The sequence below is a fragment of the Harmonia axyridis genome, chromosome 5 (assembly GCF_914767665.1).
Source record: "Harmonia axyridis chromosome 5, icHarAxyr1.1, whole genome shotgun sequence".
NCBI lineage: Eukaryota > Metazoa > Arthropoda > Insecta > Coleoptera > Coccinellidae > Harmonia > Harmonia axyridis.
This window is the reverse complement of record NC_059505.1, coordinates 43,829,363-43,847,656: the sequence shown is the minus strand read 5'-3', so window position 1 is coordinate 43,847,656 and position 18,294 is coordinate 43,829,363. Positions and strand designations below refer to the sequence as shown.

At 35.4% G+C, this 18,294-nt stretch overlaps 1 protein-coding gene across 2 annotated transcripts in view; it reads left to right on the top strand.

Annotated features, from left to right (window-relative positions):
• LOC123680711 (tubulin beta chain-like) overlaps positions 1 to 18,294 on the top strand; it is a 44,804-nt gene that overhangs the window by 26,015 nt on the left and 495 nt on the right. The window contains exons 1-3 of one of the 2 annotated variants that reach the window (XM_045618749.1): positions 14,956 to 15,111; positions 15,781 to 16,165; positions 16,625 to 17,287. In XM_045618749.1, the coding sequence (XP_045474705.1) occupies positions 15,055 to 15,111; positions 15,781 to 16,165; positions 16,625 to 17,287 (1,105 nt within the window). In that variant the 5' untranslated portion in view covers positions 14,956 to 15,054. Of the gene's footprint in view, positions 1 to 14,955; positions 15,112 to 15,780; positions 16,166 to 16,624; positions 17,288 to 18,294 lie in introns of those variants that run through there. The other variant, XM_045618750.1, reaches the window with a different exon arrangement.

Here is an 18,294-nt window from a genome sequence, read left to right as displayed (position 1 = left end):
AAAAAACATATTTTTTAAGTTCGATTCGTCAAAAATTATTTTATGTTAAATTCTCGTGATCTGCTCAGCGTCATTGAGATCCTAAAACTTTTTGGATGAGTGTAGCAATCTCATACGTTCCTCTGATTTACTCCTTTTCTACCACATGCAAGAATTCAAATACGTTTGTACTCCTTAATTTTTAATTTTATAATAACCGTATTTTCATAACCTCATATGAATCGATGGTTGAAGTAACTACACTCCTATTACTTTTCAGTTTTTCTGAAATTTTTTATCGCTATCATTGTCGGTTTGAAATTTGTATCTAAGTTTGGGATATATTCGCGACTTTCAAGTCCAAGGTTAAGTATAGACAAAATTTAAAAAAATGTGTCTTGTCCTTGGTCGGGCGGTCTTTTTACAGACGAATTTTCTCCTAAAAATTTACGACAAAGCAAAAAAATTGGCAAGGTTGGGCTGTTCGCACTTTTCTAGGTACAGTTATCCCTATGATGGCTCTGTAATTTCAACGCAATCGTAATAAAATATTTACTGCTTGCAGCCATAAAAACCAGAAATTGGCATTGTACAGTGAGAATCTCAGGGTAAAAGACCTTCGGCCTTCGCTTATTGAAGGCACGGTTCTTGTCTTTGTACCTTCGGACAAAGATATTATCGTTTTAGAGTCATCATGATATTTAGGGATGGTTCTACTCTTGACTTTCAATTTTGTTTAGGAATTTGTTGACAGAGGTTATATCTCTTTTACGATTAGGTACATTGGTTCACGGCACATTAGGTATATTAGAAAGAATAAAAAGCTTCATTTTTCAATCGAACTTTCATATACAGAGTGTCCCAGGTTTAATGGGAATACATCTAGATATATAGGTTCAGAACCTCAAAATAAGACGAAATGTCTAGGAGAGCTTTTTGAAAAGTTACGTTAATTCAAAGAACAACTTGATGATTCTAATTCTAAGTGGGATAAAGATGAACAAGCGGAATTTCGCAAAAGCATTTTCAAATGGAAAACTCAATTTTTCACTAGACAGTTAAAATGCTTGATATTGACACCGGCCTATTATTCTATCACTATTTCACAAAATCGCCGTATGGATTATGACTTATTTCATAAGCAATAACTCTTCAACGAAGCGCTCTCAGACATAGCCTCTAAAGGAGCAAAACAAATACTATATTTTTCTGTCGCAAAATACTTAGTTCTACATTCTGAGAAACGGATTGGAAGTTAAATATCTGGAACGAACGGGTATGACATAATTTTGAGGGTTCAATTTATGCAATATGGTGCCGAAATCACTGAAGGAGTAATAAAAATTTCAGACCGAAGCCTTCTATTGCGAAATTTAGCAAGGTTACGAAATATTCCATGACTATATCTGTTCTAGTCACGTCAAAGCTAATGGCACAATATACAATCCTTTCTTCGATTTCCCTAGAAAATTTGGCACCGGCTCCAAGGTCTACGTAACGCCCTTGAAATACGCAAAATGGGCACAGATCAACCCTTTGAATGAGCCGCCTGTTATGGTAGAATGCAACCCCAATAAAATGGACGGTCAATCCTTTTCTTATGATTTACAAGCCACAAATATTTATGGAAGGGGTTAGGTCTAGGCACAATCCATTCGGCCTTCATGCGATTCTTGACATGCTCCAATATTTCGACAACAAGAGCAAAGCGCATTTCTTATGGTGTGGATTCCTTCCTTGTCGGTTCGCTTAGTAAGATTTTATTTCTTTAGTTCGGAACCTATGGAAAAAAACTGCGAGTATCTTTGAAGGATATCGCACACTTTATTAGGTAAAGTGGTTTCCTGCAAATTGGCTGAATTTTTGATATGTTGCATCCAAACAAAGAATTAAATTCAATAGGCAGAAGTTTTTCTATAGGCTAGTTTTGACGCTAGAGGCCCCTGATCTCTCATTTGTTCTCCATTTTCAAACAATACAAATCGTTATCCTAGATAATTTTCACAATTCTGTCTGAGTAATCAAGATGTGAACAGTAATTAAAGTAAGTAGTATAAGTACTATTAAAAGCATCGTTCTTTGATTATGTTACATTCGGTCAATTGTACAGAGTATTCTAATTACTTACGATTTTTAAAGATCAATCAATCGAAAATGGTTACAAATCGCCTTAGCGATTTACAATAAAAAATATTTATGAATCCTATTCTACGACTTATCTGCATCACATTCAACAAATATACTGTTTGTTCCGTACTGATGAATATTTTTTGAGTATCATAATTTCAAGGTATGAGGAAGAATAATAAATATGAGAAATCTGACTATAAAGCGTCCTTGAAAGATTTTCTTTTCAAATCATATTACGGTATGAATCTGCAATAATTTCGAATATAACTTTCGCTTTCTTTTGAAAGGAACAATCCATTTATTTATTCGAATGTAGAATGAGGTGTAGAATAGGATTCATAAATATTTTTTGATTGTAGATCGCTTAGGGATTTGTTACCATTTTCGTTTAATTGAATTCAAAAAATTGTAGATTTTCACCTTATTATTTTCTACTGAATGGTTTAAGAATATAAGTATTCGAGAAAAATTGGCACTGTTTTCACTTAGGTTTACTTTGACTTTGAGTCTTCAAATGAAGATTTCAAAAATGAAATGGATATAGTTTTCAAACTGTCAATCTTGACAAAAAAAAATTTGGGACTGAGGCGAGGTTCCTGTTTCTCTGTCGGCTTACCTGCCTTTGAGAATTCGAGACTTTTTCGGCCGGTTTATTGTCTACTGCACGTGGTCCTCATATTTCGGTGACGACCCCGTCATAAAATGGAGTTTCGGACAAATACATAAAAATAAACAAACATAAGCGCCTATTAGAGGCAATTATTGCATTTTGCGAGCGAACAGATTACCGAGGTTACCATCATAAAACTACAAGGATAAATATTTATTTGTCGGCTATTGACTTCAATTCAATTCGAAAGCTAACTTCAATTTTCGAAGAAAATCTGAGGGATTTTCAAACGAATCAATCATAATGTTGTTATTTTTTATTCAATATTGGGTAATCATTAACCTAAAAATCTACCTGGAGTTGCAGTGTCTCATTAAATAGCCTGCTTGAAAACAATGGCTAATTGAATTAAAATTTTTGACAAAAGGTTTTCTATGAAACACGCAGTGGCGATGCTAGAGGGGGGCCAGGGGGGGCTCTAAAATTCTGCTGCCCCCCTCTAAAATTTGTTATGCTAAGGCTAAAAGATTAGGAGATTTATAGTTTCGCTCTACTTCAGCCCCCCCAAAAAAAAAATCCGACCCCCACTTGGCACCCCTGTTTTTGAAAGCTGGCGTCGCCACTGGAAATACGTGAAATGCTAGTTTGGCTTCATGTGGTCAATTTCCTCATATAGGCTTTTCTAATGAGAGGTTTCAATTTGATATTGAAAACAAAAACGAGTATATTTCAAGAGAAATCTATATATTTATTAAATGAAATAAGCATCCATAGATTTCTTTTAAAATATACTCGTTTTTCTTTTCAATATCAAATTGAAACCTCTTATTGGAAAACCCCATATGTACCGGGTTTTTCACCATAATTTGACCCCCCCTTCAACTTTGTTACTAAAAGAGGTACAAAAAAATGTTTTCTACAAAAGTTTCACGAAATCGACTAGTGTTTTTTAAAATGATTTCACAAAACGAAATATATACAGAGTAAGCAACATATTGATTGCAACTTAATTTTTTTCAAATGGAACACCCTGTATATTTTTCTATATTTGACTAGCGATTTGGCATACTTTTTTCTTCTCAAATTGGAATTGGATGCAACTTCATATATTCTCTCCTTGTAGCTTTCTTATTTTCATTGTTCTCTCCACATAAAGTGAAAATATTTCAAATTTTTCCGCTTCTGTGTAGTGCATATTCGATGTATAGTTTCATTCAATGACAAACGTATATCATATATCGTTGCCAACGAGATAACTCAAAAAAGGGCATTTTGAGTTATCGCAGCCTACCACTTAAAAACTGATTACTGAGCTTGCCAGGTGGTTGGTTCCCAGAATTTTAAACTCTGTGGTACCATGAATATGAGTGATAGACCAAACATATGTTATATATTCAAAATCAGGGGAAAAAGAGCTAGTCAAATATAGAAAAATATACAGGGTGTTCCATTTGAAAAAATAAAGTTGCAATCAATATGTTGCTCACTCTGTATATATTTCGTTTTGTGAAATCATTTTAAAAAACACTAGTCGATTTCGTGAAACTTTTGTAGAAAACATTTTTCTGTACCTCTTAGTGACAAAGTTGAAGGGGGGGTCAAATTATGGTGAAAAACCCAGTATATCTATACGTGGAAATTGACACATAAAGCCAAACTATAGTATTCCACGTGTTTCATGGAATACCTTTTTCTGTTTCATTTCATTTTTAGTGATGGCGTAGTTTTAACTTGTCAAATGTCGAAAGATAACAGCTCCAAAAGTGACAGTTTTAAGAGAATAAGGTGGACTTTCCGAAAGTATATTATGGGAAAATACTTCTAAAACTGAAACGTACACACAAAAAATCAAGTCAAGCCTGAGTAACCTTCATAATCTCCCAATAGGAAGTTTAGTTACCTAAAAGGTTCCCCAAACCCAGACCACATGGGACAAAAACTGAAATTATGACTTGAGGAGAAGCCATAAAATATGACCTCCAGCAGTAGCAATAAAATTTCCGAGACAGTGTGGCAAATCGTCTAATCCTCAAGTTATTCGAAAATTCCTAGAAGGTTGTCGTTTTCGACCTCTCGGTTATTTTCAATGGAAGAAGAGTTGTGCGTCAAATTTCCAACAACAATTGAATAGCGTCGTTTCAGGAAAAAGAGGTTAATCTCTCATAATTAAGAAACTTATTCAAATATGACCAGAAAGCAGAAACGTTCTTTGAACGTTTGTTGAAAAATATAGTTGAAGAAAAAGTGGGGAACAACTCACTAATAAACAAAATATAATTTATGCAATCGGTTTAACTTTCAGACATAAATATGAGAACAAAATTGAAAATTTCCCAAAATTGCCAGCGATTCATGAATAAATCGCCTAATATAGCTCAATTTTGCGCCTCTTGACAAAACCAAAATATACCCACATCAGAGCAAAATTCACCCCATTCAAGATAAAAAAAAAACAACGAGACAATACTTGTCGTCGCCATGACGAAATTGCAGACTGCCTTAGCATAAATATTTCAAACTTGAATCCTTTCTTTCAACGTGCCCTTTTTCTGGAAGTAAAAGCAGACATTTCAATGCATCAAAACACTTTTTGTTGTATCGATCGACAAAGCCATTTGATTGTCACGTTTCGAAAACATTTACTTTTAGTTCCGCTACCGTAACGATGCTCTACAGGGCGTCTAACTATATTGTTAAGGAAATGTTGTCAATGCGGTTTAGGTCACCCAGAATTTACAACCCGATGGTGGATAACCGCATTTCTCAAGGCTACTTATGGTGCTTAAGTACGTTCTGCTCCTGTCATAAATTATTTCACAGAAGTCAATTTCTTCGAAAACCATTAAGGACTAAAGCTTCAGGATTTGTTTCGGTGAAAGATTGTTGAATAAAATTATTACACGTCATTTCTAGACTTCGTTAGGCTGCTTAGTCCTTAAAAGTACTTTCCAATATAGGTTTCTAAAAGTTTTGGTCGACTGATTTGAAATCTCTGACGGAACCAGAAACATACTGAAATTGAAGGGGAAAAGCTTTGAATGTTTCAATTATCAGAAATGTGTGAAATCAGTAATATACGAAGCTGTTCTGATATCTAGCTAGGCTAGAGTATAGCCCAACGCAGAATAATTTATTAGTAGGTATCAGCATAAGATTTCAATAAAAAAGTAGTAATACAAGACCGTCAAATTTAGTTATTAACTATTATAGGTACCTACTTCAGGCATAATATTTCATATGAAACTATCTTTACGTATTGTGTGAAATTTATGGATGGATTATCAAAAATTATTGAGAAACATCAAAAAACTGTTAGGTGCAAATTTCCATCGCATCAGCTCTTCTGAATCTCAGAATCATAGCGGCCTATAATAAAAAAATGCCGCGTTGAATAAAAGCCGTATAAGCGAATATTAAGGTAGGTACCTGTTTGAAAAAAATGGGAGTTAGTTTAACAAACAGAGCAAAAAACAGATGACTTCACCTTTTTATCGTCCGCCACCTATGCATTTGCAAGACACCATGATTAGTGGTATTGTTATGTTAACCAGGTCTCGGCTCTCTCAAATGGGATGCAGTTTCACCTTGCCTAATTGGCTGTATACAAAAAAGCAATTACGTCCCTACTGTAGATGTGGTACCCTCATCTACCAGACAGTTCGCTGATGGAAAAATATAGGGTGATCAATGCGTGTCTGAATCAATATTCATTATTTGCACGGATGGCTCGAATCGCGGAGAAAACAAAAAAAAGTGCAAATTTAGGGTTTACTAAATCTCTATATCGTGAATAAGGTAGCACAACTCAAAAAAGGCAACACATTTCACATTCTCGTTTATTACTACTTCATTTTTATAAAATATATCAAAAAATTCTATAATAAATTCAATAAAAATGAATAATGATGAGTTCACCATCCCAAATCGTAAACTATATAAATATTTCAGACTGGAGATGAACATCTTTTCCATTCTAAAATTATATTATTGAAAATAATGACTCAAAACTGTAAGTACAACAGAAAAATCATTGAAGAAAAATCGTTTAGAGTACCTATAATGACACTCAATAGAGTGTTATAAACGTAAAGTTTTGATTTGGAACTTATAAAACAATTTCAATATTTGATTGAATCAAATCATTTCGGAATCGAATTGATTCCGAAATGAAATACACCTGTTTTAAATATATAGAAAATAAATATTTTTTTTTCGAATTACTAACTACCCAAAATCAACGGTAATAGTTTCAAGAAGGTTATATGTTTCTTCGAAAAATTCTTTGAAAGTAAAAAGACGTCTATTTATGAGTCACCCTGTTTATGTGAAAATTGCAAGCAAAATCTTATCCCCCTGAAAGTGTTGATGATTGATTAATATTCCAGGTAGAACTTATCAAATAAGTAATGATTTCAAAATCAATCAAAAACGTAATACTCTCAATCCCTTCGTATGCTAACGATGTTGTGATTATCCCCTCAGAATTTTTTTACTGCGTTTTTTTCCGATTGATGAAAATTGTATTCCTAAGCTAATCCTAATAGAACGACAGAGGTATCATTCATATTCATGCTATTCACTCGTTGAAAAACTTTGCATATAAATGTGTTATGCTCCTCGAGACTGTAACAAATCGCAGCATCCCTAGAAAATCTATCTTAGCGGTGTCTGTTGAATTTTTTTGGCGAGAGACAATGCGATTCATTCTTCTCTATGAATTAGCATCGATTCATTCGCGAGCTCTAATCCTCAAGGAGATGTGATACGGCGTTGAAAAAACCGGCAGGTAAAGGAAAGGAGAGGACAGGATCGTATTCTTGAAATCTTTCACGTTTTATTACAATAGTTTTATCCAAACAGGTGCACTTTCTTGCAATCGATAGAATTCCAAGTAAAAAATGCCCCGTACACATATGTTCCTCGCCAACACACAGGGTGTTCAAGTGTCCATATTATTTTTCCTTTTCATTAATAACTATTGTTTACAATAGTATTGTGTACATTGAAAAATAAGTATAGTTTGATGAATAAACTCATGGCCCAATATGCATATTGAGGGAGATTTATTCTTCCAAGGTTGATAAAATTAAAAAAATTTACCCGCATAACTTCTAAACGAATTTTCGTGTTCAAATGTATGTTGTAAAATATATTTTTTTATTACACTTCTACATTTCTGATATTGTTATAAAGGGTGTTTTTAGAGGGCGAGTCATGATTTTTTTGGGACAATTCTTTCCGTCTTATTCGTTTTGGTGAAAAAATAGAAGCATTCGATGGAACGAAGAAAATTACATGTAGAAGGTACTCTTATACAAATACACTAAATTGAATTGTTTTCGACATAATTGAGTTTTTGTAATCACATTATGTCAGCATATTTATTCATCTCGATATTCATCGATAACGACGATAACCATAGAAGTTGTTCCAAAAAAATCATGACTCACCTTCTAAAAACACCCTTTATACCAATATCAGAAATGAAGAAGTGTAATGAAAAAATGTATTTTAACAACATACATTTATGCACGACATTTCAATCTGGTGGCATCCACCGTTTAGAAGTTATGCGGAGAATTTTTTTAAATTTTATCAACTTTGGAAGGATCATACATCTCCCTTATTATGCATTTTGGGCCATAAGTTCATTCAGCAAACTTTACTTATTTTTCAATGTACTATCATTGTTTTGCAATGCAAAAAAGTATAGAAAATGATCAGCGTCATACTAAAACTTCTCAAACATAAATAATTACATATCTTTTAAACTAAATTGGTTATTTAGAACTGTAACACTTTGTAGATTGGTTATGAAGCGTTTATAAGATATATTCTACCTTGAAATTGAACACTTTTTCTATATCAATCCTACTCGTATTCTATCTACTCTCTAAATACGTATCTTTTGCATCCCATTTTGTTTTTTTTTTTTTTTTTTGGAATAAAATAGTTTTCGAGAGAAAAATTTCCATCTCTGACGGAATGATTCCGACCCACCAGGCTTCTGAAATTTCTGGTTATAGTATGTATATTCGTCAGAATTTGAAGTTGAAACTTTCCGAGAAAGATCAAGAAACTGGAAACAAATTTCCCTGAGTACACACCTGTGGTGAGCGAATTAAGTTAAATGGTTTTTCTTGTTAGTAGTTTCGCAGAAGGTAGACCAGAGTGATTAGCACCTCTCCAGGTCCAGGTAGGAAGATGATAGCACCCATCCACTATCTAAGGAGAATCTTTCGGAAGCCGAGCCTCCAATATTACACCAGCATCATCACCCGAGCATAAAACAAACCTAGATTATTTGTTTCAATAGCTTGGTTGTGCTACCCCGAATAGGTCTTTTAATTTTACACGAAAAATATTAACAAGAAAATTTGTTTTCCTAATAACTCGAATATCAGCGATTCCACCAGAATATTTATTTTAAAATATTCATATCTTGGAAATTATTCACCACATTCTGCTGAAATTTTGTGTCAACTTAAACAAGTTTAGAACTATTTAGAGGGGCTCTACAGGGATATCGAAAACCGTTAGAGATACAGGGTGGCTTTAATTACAAAAAAGTTGCGTTATTTATGGATTAGTGTGTTTGTGAGAATTTAGATTTTTTTTCTGTATAACTCATTTTTTCTGGAGATAACTTCACGAAATTCGGTTTGTAATCATTATCCAATATAGAGATACTAATGGTGTCTTCAAATTTATTCAATTTAGTCAATTTTTTTTCTTATGAACGCCTTATTGGTTCTTCTTATGAGGTAATAAAGAAAAAAATCACGAATATTCAGTTTTTTCGAGATATCTCGGGAACCTTTGGAGATATTTGGGATCTATCAACACCACCCCACGAATCCCTAAATAACTCAACTTTTTTGTAATTTAAGCCATTCTGTATCTACCTATTCACAATTCCCTCATACGATCAATAAAACCTAATCAAAACAAACTGCACGATGCGTAGGTATCGCGTTATCTATCTTCGATATACTATTATGTAAACATCGAAACCGCAACAGAAAAAAAAGGGAATCAAGTAGGTATTCGAAAATCGCATGTTGTTGACAGCATAATGGGGGTGTGCCAAAGCAAACACGAAGCAGATGCAGTGAAATGTTTTTGTCTAGACGTTTTACGGAAGATGATTTGATTATATGATGATTGAGATGTGGTCTTGTGTTTTTTCGTTCTTGAAAATTATATCCGGTAAACTTATACGGACGGAACTTAATGCTCTAAGGAGGGAAATTCATTTGAAACAACTGAGAAAATAAACCTTAAAGATCTATGAACTAATAATTGATGGAAAGAGATTCACACCGAATTAAAAACACAAAGATTTAGTTTTTCTTGTGAATATTTCCTAGTTTTTGTGATTTGTTATTTTCAATTTGATTCTAGGTCAGAAAATTATTGTCGTTTCCAGGAAATATTTTCGAAAATATTCCATGTAGGTAGTTTGAAATAAGTATGATTAAAAAGTTAGTTAATGTCAATTGATGTGAAAGTAATATTTTTTTTCGGCAACCGTCCGGGAAGTGCTCACTTCCCGGACGCTTTTTCTCTGAGAAAGTAGCATTTCCCGGCCTAGTCCGGAAAGTACGTACTTCCCGGACTAGGCCGGAAAAGAATCATAGAATCCATAGCAACCGAGATAACGGCTGACAGTTCATATGAAATTAGTTGTCAAAAATTTGCATGTTTTTTTATCGCAATCGCAATAAAATATGGAAAGCAGCAGCGATAAAGTTATTTTACATGGTTGCCGAAAAAATATTGTACGCAACTAATTTCATATGAACTGTCAGCCGTTATCTCGGTTTCTATGGATTCTATGATTCTTTTCCGGCCTAGTCCGGGAAGTACGTACTTTCCGGACTAGGCCGGGAAATGCTACTTTCTCAGAGAAAAAGCGTCCGGGAAGTGAGCACTTCCCGGACGGTTGCCGAAAAATTACTATTTCACTCATTTGCAATTTTCATTTTTATACTATGTCGCACTGTCGCTGTGCGACAAAAACCGAAAAAAATAAATAAGAACTTTTTGCATTTGTATACAATCAAAGCAAATTTTAGGAGTGTTCCAAATGTTCTTCATTGGAAATGATGAATCGCTAGTCATGGCAGTTTCTGAATTTCAAGTATCTTAACACAACAATTTAACTTAATTCCATTGTTGGTAACCGATTTTCATAATTCGAATATAATAACGGAAATTCTTCACTTCGCTTATCTAAAAAAAATCTCGAAATCCCCTCTCGATACGATCTGGAGGCAAAACAAACAAAATTAAAAACCGTCAATCTGTCATTAATGTTGGTTTAAAACCTGAACGTTAATTTATTGGATTCGGGAATTGCTATTTACACGTTGTAAATTACACGTTCCCGTGGTTTTCTGGACCGAGATGGGCAATTATGATTTTATTTTTTCTGAGCACCTGCTTCTCGAGCTGTCGGCTAAAAGGATTCCTACACTATACATAACACATTTACAGCACCTTTGGCTCGAAATCTCGAGGCACCCCGTGATTAAGAATGATGATTTTTCGAGAGCGGCGTCTCTTTCATTTTTCCTTAGGATCCACTCTTATTGTTTCGTGTTTGTTACACATTTTCTAAGCGGACGGTCAGAATACAGTGCCGTACATTTGCCAACCAGGAAATTTTCATCAAACGTCAAAAACAAATTACGAAAATTACTCACTCTAATTTATTTATTATTTATTTGTAGATCATGAATACAACCATTATTCAATATATCAAAAAATACGAAAAAAAAAATAGTATAATACTCTGTTGTTATACAGGGTATTCCTACATTAGACATACAAACGAAAATGGCAGATTCCTCGGGTCAATTTAAGAAAGAAAAGCTCTATAAACATGAGTCCGCAAACCCTTTCTTCTCGAGATACAGGGTGTTTGATTATTTTCCAAGCTTTTTTCTGATATCACCTTCCCTTCACGAGATATTAAACTTAAATTTGGCATAGATATTTGAATTTAAAGTTTTCTACAGGGTGGTATTTTTTCTGGAATAGTGCCCGTTTCTTTCCCCCAGAACTGTTTTTTGGTGGACCGCTGGTAGTACAGAAAAATTTAAAAAAAACTGGTTCAATAGGTACTATATACTTTTTGTTTTCTTGTAGTTTTGTCGTATCTGCTACCCATTTCGAGAAAAAAAAATTCAAACAATTCTCTAGTAATCATCAGGAAAATACAAATTATTATAAAGATCTAGTTAGTAAGCTGTGATGAAAAAATTGATTATAAGTTTTGTACTTATTCACCCAATCTGCAGCTAAGATTTAAAAATATTCGAGGAACTAGTATAATCATCACAAAAAGTAGGTCTGCAAGACACACCCTGCATGTATTCCGAAAACTAATCATATGCGGGCCCATGTTTAGACTTTTTTCCTTGAAATTATACAATGAATCTCTCATTTTTCTTCTTACACCTACCTTCAATTTAGGTACACCATGTATTATGAATTTCATAGCATAGTTTTGATTAATTACTTCCGAAAATAAGGTTCTGAAATTGTCCATAGAAACGTTTTTTTCAGTACCTCACCTGAAATTTTCACTGTTAATCTTAAAAAAAAATGAATTAGAAAAAATTCCGATCGTCCTTCATGCGCAGAGCTTTCTCGGAAACTATAAGATCTATATTTACTTGAAATTAATGATTCTACTTCGAGAACACGATCAGTGAATTTTCAAGGCGAAAGAGTCCAAATCCTGTCACTAGTGTCGCTAGATATTTATGATGTGTTTTTTATATTGACATAGGTACATAATATAATTTTACTAAATCAGTTGAGATAATGTGTGATAAAAAAAGGAAATAACAAACCATAGTGAATGGTTCGTAATGTTTTTGCAATATAATTTCTATATAAAAAATTCAAACCATTGTATTTCGTGTTGAAGAATAATTTCTGAAAAGTATATTCAAAAAATCAACAAAATAGAATATTTTCAAAATGATCGTTATGCCACTTTTGAGGATATTGGGTTGAAGACTCAATATAATCAAGTTTTCGAAAACTAAGAGCTTATAATATGATGAAAATTCAGTATGTGCTTAAACCGAGAGCGAAACAGATAATTTACTTCTGTTCAGTTCGACGAATAAACGAAGGAAAATCATGAAATTATATGCCGTCCAGACTCAAAACCGGCCATTACGGAAATAATAGCGCCAAACATGCCACTTCAAGGGGAATATGCATCACTCCAAGTGATAATGTGGGGTCTTTAAGTATTTTCTTTTTTTGACGGACTAAATCGACGGCTTATTATTCTAAATGAAAACTGAAGATTTATCCGACAGGTTTGCACCTGCTTAAAATCACACATACCTACACTGAAACAATAGGATAAAACAGTGGGAATTCGAGATCCGTAGTTTTGAAATATGAATGAAATATCAAGAAATTCTTGTATTTACTGGTGAAGGGGTTTCCGATAAAAATAAGGTTTCATTTTGATTTAAAAAAAACGGGTATATTTTAAGAGAAACCAATGAATGTTTATTCCATTTTGAAGTGGAAGTTATGCTATTAAAGATGGTAAACGGTTAGCAAAATGGCTGTCAATGCTAGGTTGCAGCACCATATCCTTTTCATGAAATTTTCCATTACCAATTCGCAAATTTGCGGCTGTATGTTCTCCATAACTCCCTTATGTGACAATTCTGCTTATTAAAGTAGCCTCCGAGATCAAAATGAGCCTCACCACTGAAAATAATTTCTCGATGGAAATAAGAATCATTTTGGTGCATTTCAAAGGCCCAATCAGAGTAGAAAGGACGTTGCTGGTGATCGACCGGCTTGAGTTCTTGTGTTAACTGAATTATAAAAGACCTAAGTCTTTATGCAATGTCGTTTGTGAAATGCTTAATTCCCAAGATCGACGAGGAATTGAAAAACACTTTAGTAATGTTCTCTATAAAATTGAGGATGTTAGACACTAATTTTACAAAGTACATAGGTACTGGTTTTCAATCATTCTCATGTTGATAAAAACCAGTATAGCATTTCTGCGAATGGACGTATTTGCTTCGAGATGTTGGAAACAAATAAAAAGGACATAAAGCAAGCGAAATTAACAAGTCCGAGCCAGTGGCTTCCGTCGGTAGGTACTCGAACCATCGCTAATAATCTACACCTGCCCTACCTTGGGCTAATCGGCCTTTACAAAACCAATAAGGACAAGCTGTGAAAACATCCATTCTGGTAATCACACAGTCAATAGATCTCAATGGGCTTATATTTATGGTCTAGAAAATGCGTCGAAAGAATCGAAACATCTTTTAAAGGGGTTGAGTGATGTTCTTATTGACTTATATCGGGTTAGAATCTGTTTGGGGGGTGTGCACCCTACGCCCACACACACATACGCGATAAAACTAGCTCTTGACGTTTGCTAATAACGTACTTAGTTACAACGCAGCTGTACGTCAATCAATGTATTGATTCTTCGCTTCTGGTCAATCTTTTTGTTCTTATCTTTTGAATAGTTTGTTAAGTATTTTATTGTATCGTCTAATATCATTACTGTTTCGAGATTGGATAAAACGTTAAAAAATAATATATTTGATCGTTTTGTCAATTTTTTTTTTGATATACAGGGTGTTCCAGAATTAGTTTTAAAAAAAATATTTGGGGAAGTTCAGATAATTTTTTTTAATCTAATACCATGTTCCATCGAGAGGTCCTTAATTTCTTCAGAAAGAAGCCGGATGGAAAAATCTCAGTCAAAATCAACCTGCGTGTCCCTATATTTTCTCAAAATAATACGTTATCCCGAAAAATTGTCGAAATAATCGTTTCAAACCTTCAGTTTCTGAATCGAATGAATTCGGTTCACAACCCCCTTTTTAATCAATCAAACCAGGACACATTTATTTTCTTCTAATAATATTTTGTCCCGCATTTCGTTTATGGAAGGAAAACACTTGACAGGATGTTGGATATCATTATCTGAAAAAAATATTCGAAAGCACGTTCGGTAAATAGAGTGTAGGTAGAGCTCGTCCATTTAACGAATATCAACGTCTGTTATGTGTGAAGAATAATCAACAAAGACTTATTTTGGTGCTATATGAACATGATGAAAGCATCCTAGATTATTTTCTTCATGGCCCAATACCAGAATATTCCATATATTTATTTTTCTATGTACTCTTTCTAATGCAATGCAATTTTATGTTTATTTAATCAAACTTTTTCGATGGCTCTCATTGTTGTCATATCTGTCAAAATCATGAGAAAACTTTCATTATTAAATATCATTGAAATTCATCGTAAAGAGAGTGAATACTATGCGGGAACTTGTTCATTTGCAGCTAGGACAAGCAGGAAATTCTATTGGTTGCAAAGTACGTTTTTCGATTTTATCATTCAGAAAATACCCCTATTACCTTTTTTTCTCTGAAAAAGTCAAGGTAATATCTTGAAGAAACACTGAAAGATTTATTTAGTCATTTAATTCATATTCAACCTGTTCTTGTGATATCCTTTGATAAATATCGGAATATTTTCAAATAAGAATAAAAGTGTAGGTCAAAAAAGCATTCACAATACTCGTTGATGTTGTACCAAATGAGGAATAAGGTTTTTTTTTCGAAAAATTCAGTAAAAAAAATTAAATGAGGGGCACTGCCACAAAGTTGTTAAGAAGAATGCAAATTTTACACTGTTTTTCATTATTTTCTTTTTAACCCACAATATCTTGACACGTGATGAAAACAATTTAGAATTGCATATTGAAAATTTTTGATGGCTATCCGACAGCGTGAGTCGAACCCGGATCCATTAGTTCCGAAATCTGAATGAAAATTACAAAAATTCATAAAATCTCCACGATTATAAATTTCAAGACTTCGCTAAAGAAATATTGTATTCAGTAACGTAAATAAGATGTTTTGAAAATCATTATAACGTGTTATTAGTTTCCAGAAAAATTATTTTCTTTTTTCACTAACCGATTTTATTTATTTTATAATTATTTATCGATTATTTCCAATAATAAACCAAAATTGTTTCAGTTTTGGGAGGTGATATCAGATGAGCACGGGATAGATCCCACAGGCCGTTTCCATGGCGATTCCGACCTCCAGCTCGAAAGGATCAACGTCTACTTCGACGAGGCTACAGGAGGCAGGTTCGTGCCCAGGGCCGTACTGGTGGACCTGGACCCGGCCTCCATGAACTCGGCCAGGTCCGGACCGTTCGGGCAACTGTTCAAACCGGACAGTTTCGTGTACGGACAGGCAGGCGCTGGCAACAATTGGGCCAAGGGCAGGTATACGGAAGGGGCGGAGATAGCGGATGCTGTGCTGGACCTGACCCGCAAGGAGGCCGAAGGTTGCGACTGCCTGCAAGGCTTTCAGATCATCCACGCTCTGGGAGGTGGCACTGGCGCTGGTCTGGGTAAGTTTATTCAAAGGACTGTTCCACTACCTTCTGTCCCGGATGGCCTATAGTCACTTGTATTTCGACATTCTAAAAGTTGTCTCAAAATCAACATTTGGTAGAGGGTGAAGTGACTCTGTCTGCTCACAGATGGCACTATGGTTTTCGTGCCACGCATACTTTGGTCCCGGCAGATTTAAAGGGGGCATGGCGTTACACCTCTCCACTTTGATGTGAGTGGGTGTCTTAAGCAGAGATCGCTGGATAGCCTAACTGAAGAGTCCACCAGCGATCTCGGGACAAAACGTCTAACCCCTGGGAGATGGCGCTCCTCATAACTTGGTTCGAGAATGACTCGCCAAAGGGGTGAAAAACCCTTTATGTTCGTCAAACAACTTTCTAAGGACTCTAGTCTTGTTTTCTTCCAAGTGATGCGATAAAAAAACGCCTTCTCATCCTACACAACCTTTTCGACAGGTAGTTTGCTGCTGGACAAGATGAGGGAAGAGTACCCGGACAGAATCCTGTGCACCTACTCGGTGTTCCCGAGTCCTCGGACCTCCGACACCGTCGTCGAGCCCTACAACTGCGTGATGGCCCTCAGCCACCTGGTGGAGAACACGGACGAGACCTACCTCATAGACAACGAGGCCCTGCACGACATCTGCTACAGGACGCTCAGACTGGCGGCACCATCTCTCGGCGACCTCAACCACCTGGTGTGCGCCACGTTGTCCGGCATCACTACTTGCATCCGGTTTCCGGGCCAGCTGAACGCCGACCTCAGAAAGATCATGGTGAACATGGTGCCCTTTCCCAGGTTGCACTTCTTCATACCGGGATTCGCGCCCCTCTACTCCAGGGGCAACTTTCCCTACAGGGCCCTCTCGGTGCCCGAGCTGGTCAGCCAACTGTTCGACGTCAAGAATGTGATGTGCGCGTGCGACCTCAGGCGCGGGCGATACCTGACGGTGGCGTCCATCTTCAGGGGCAGGATGTCCACGAAGGAGGTGGACGAGCAGATGTTCAACGTACACGACAAGAACAGCGGCTACTTCGTCGAGTGGATCCCGAACAATCTGAAGACGGCCATTTGCGACATCCCTCCCAGAGGATTGAAGATGTCGGCCACCTTTATCGGTGAGTTGGACACTTACAATGGATTTTTCAATAAGAGGTTTCATTGTGATAGCGTTCAAGTCTTGCCAACTTAATCATTTCAATGCCTTGTTCAACTGTGTATCGATCCATTTTTAGTAATAGCTAAGTCAAATGTCAAGATGACAGCTGCTCAGATAGCGGACCACTCTAAATGAAACCTCTTATTTGAAAACCCTGTACCTCTGATTGGCAAGAACGTTTCAAAATGGCGACCTCTTCGATAACTTCTTCTATATCCTGCTTAACAATTCCCGAGTAATTGGTGCCTTATCTGCAACGTTCATCGGGTCTTGATGGGTGCTTTTTGAGGCTTGTATAATTTGGAGAGGATCATGGGATAGGTACAGAAGATGCTTACACCGGCAGTATGTACTTTGTAGCAGACCTACAATGAGCCCAGCTCTTCCTCCACAAATCTTTTCTAAATATCAAAATCCTTACATCATTGTGGCTAAACCTCCAATATCTAATATATATTTTTGACTTTTTCCTCTAGAAATATAATTCCAACAAATATCAAAACTAATTAAAAAAAGAATAACTTATCTGAAACTGTACAATTGGCTATAAACAGCTAATAAATTGAAAAACTAAATTACTCTAACCTAAATTAGATATTCTTTTCTCTAATTCTGTGGTTATCCGTTCATTCTTCCACATCTTGTAGAACAAAATCGTGCGAGAATATATCAGAAACGCACAGTTTTCATGGTTATATTTTATTATTCTATGTTGGCACTCCGAACTTTCCGCTACGGCTTTATCTGTCAATTCATCAAATAGCCTTAAAGAAATCAGTTCTGCCAACCAACATTTTTCAATGCAAAAATCACTAAATTATATTTATGGAAATATTTCATTAATTTCAATGAAAATGCAATGAATTAGAGAAAATAATGTATAATACTCGTACAGAAGGCTCATTCTACCACTCGTTCATTCCAAAACTCGCCACTTCGTGGCTCGTTTTTGAATTTTGAACTCGT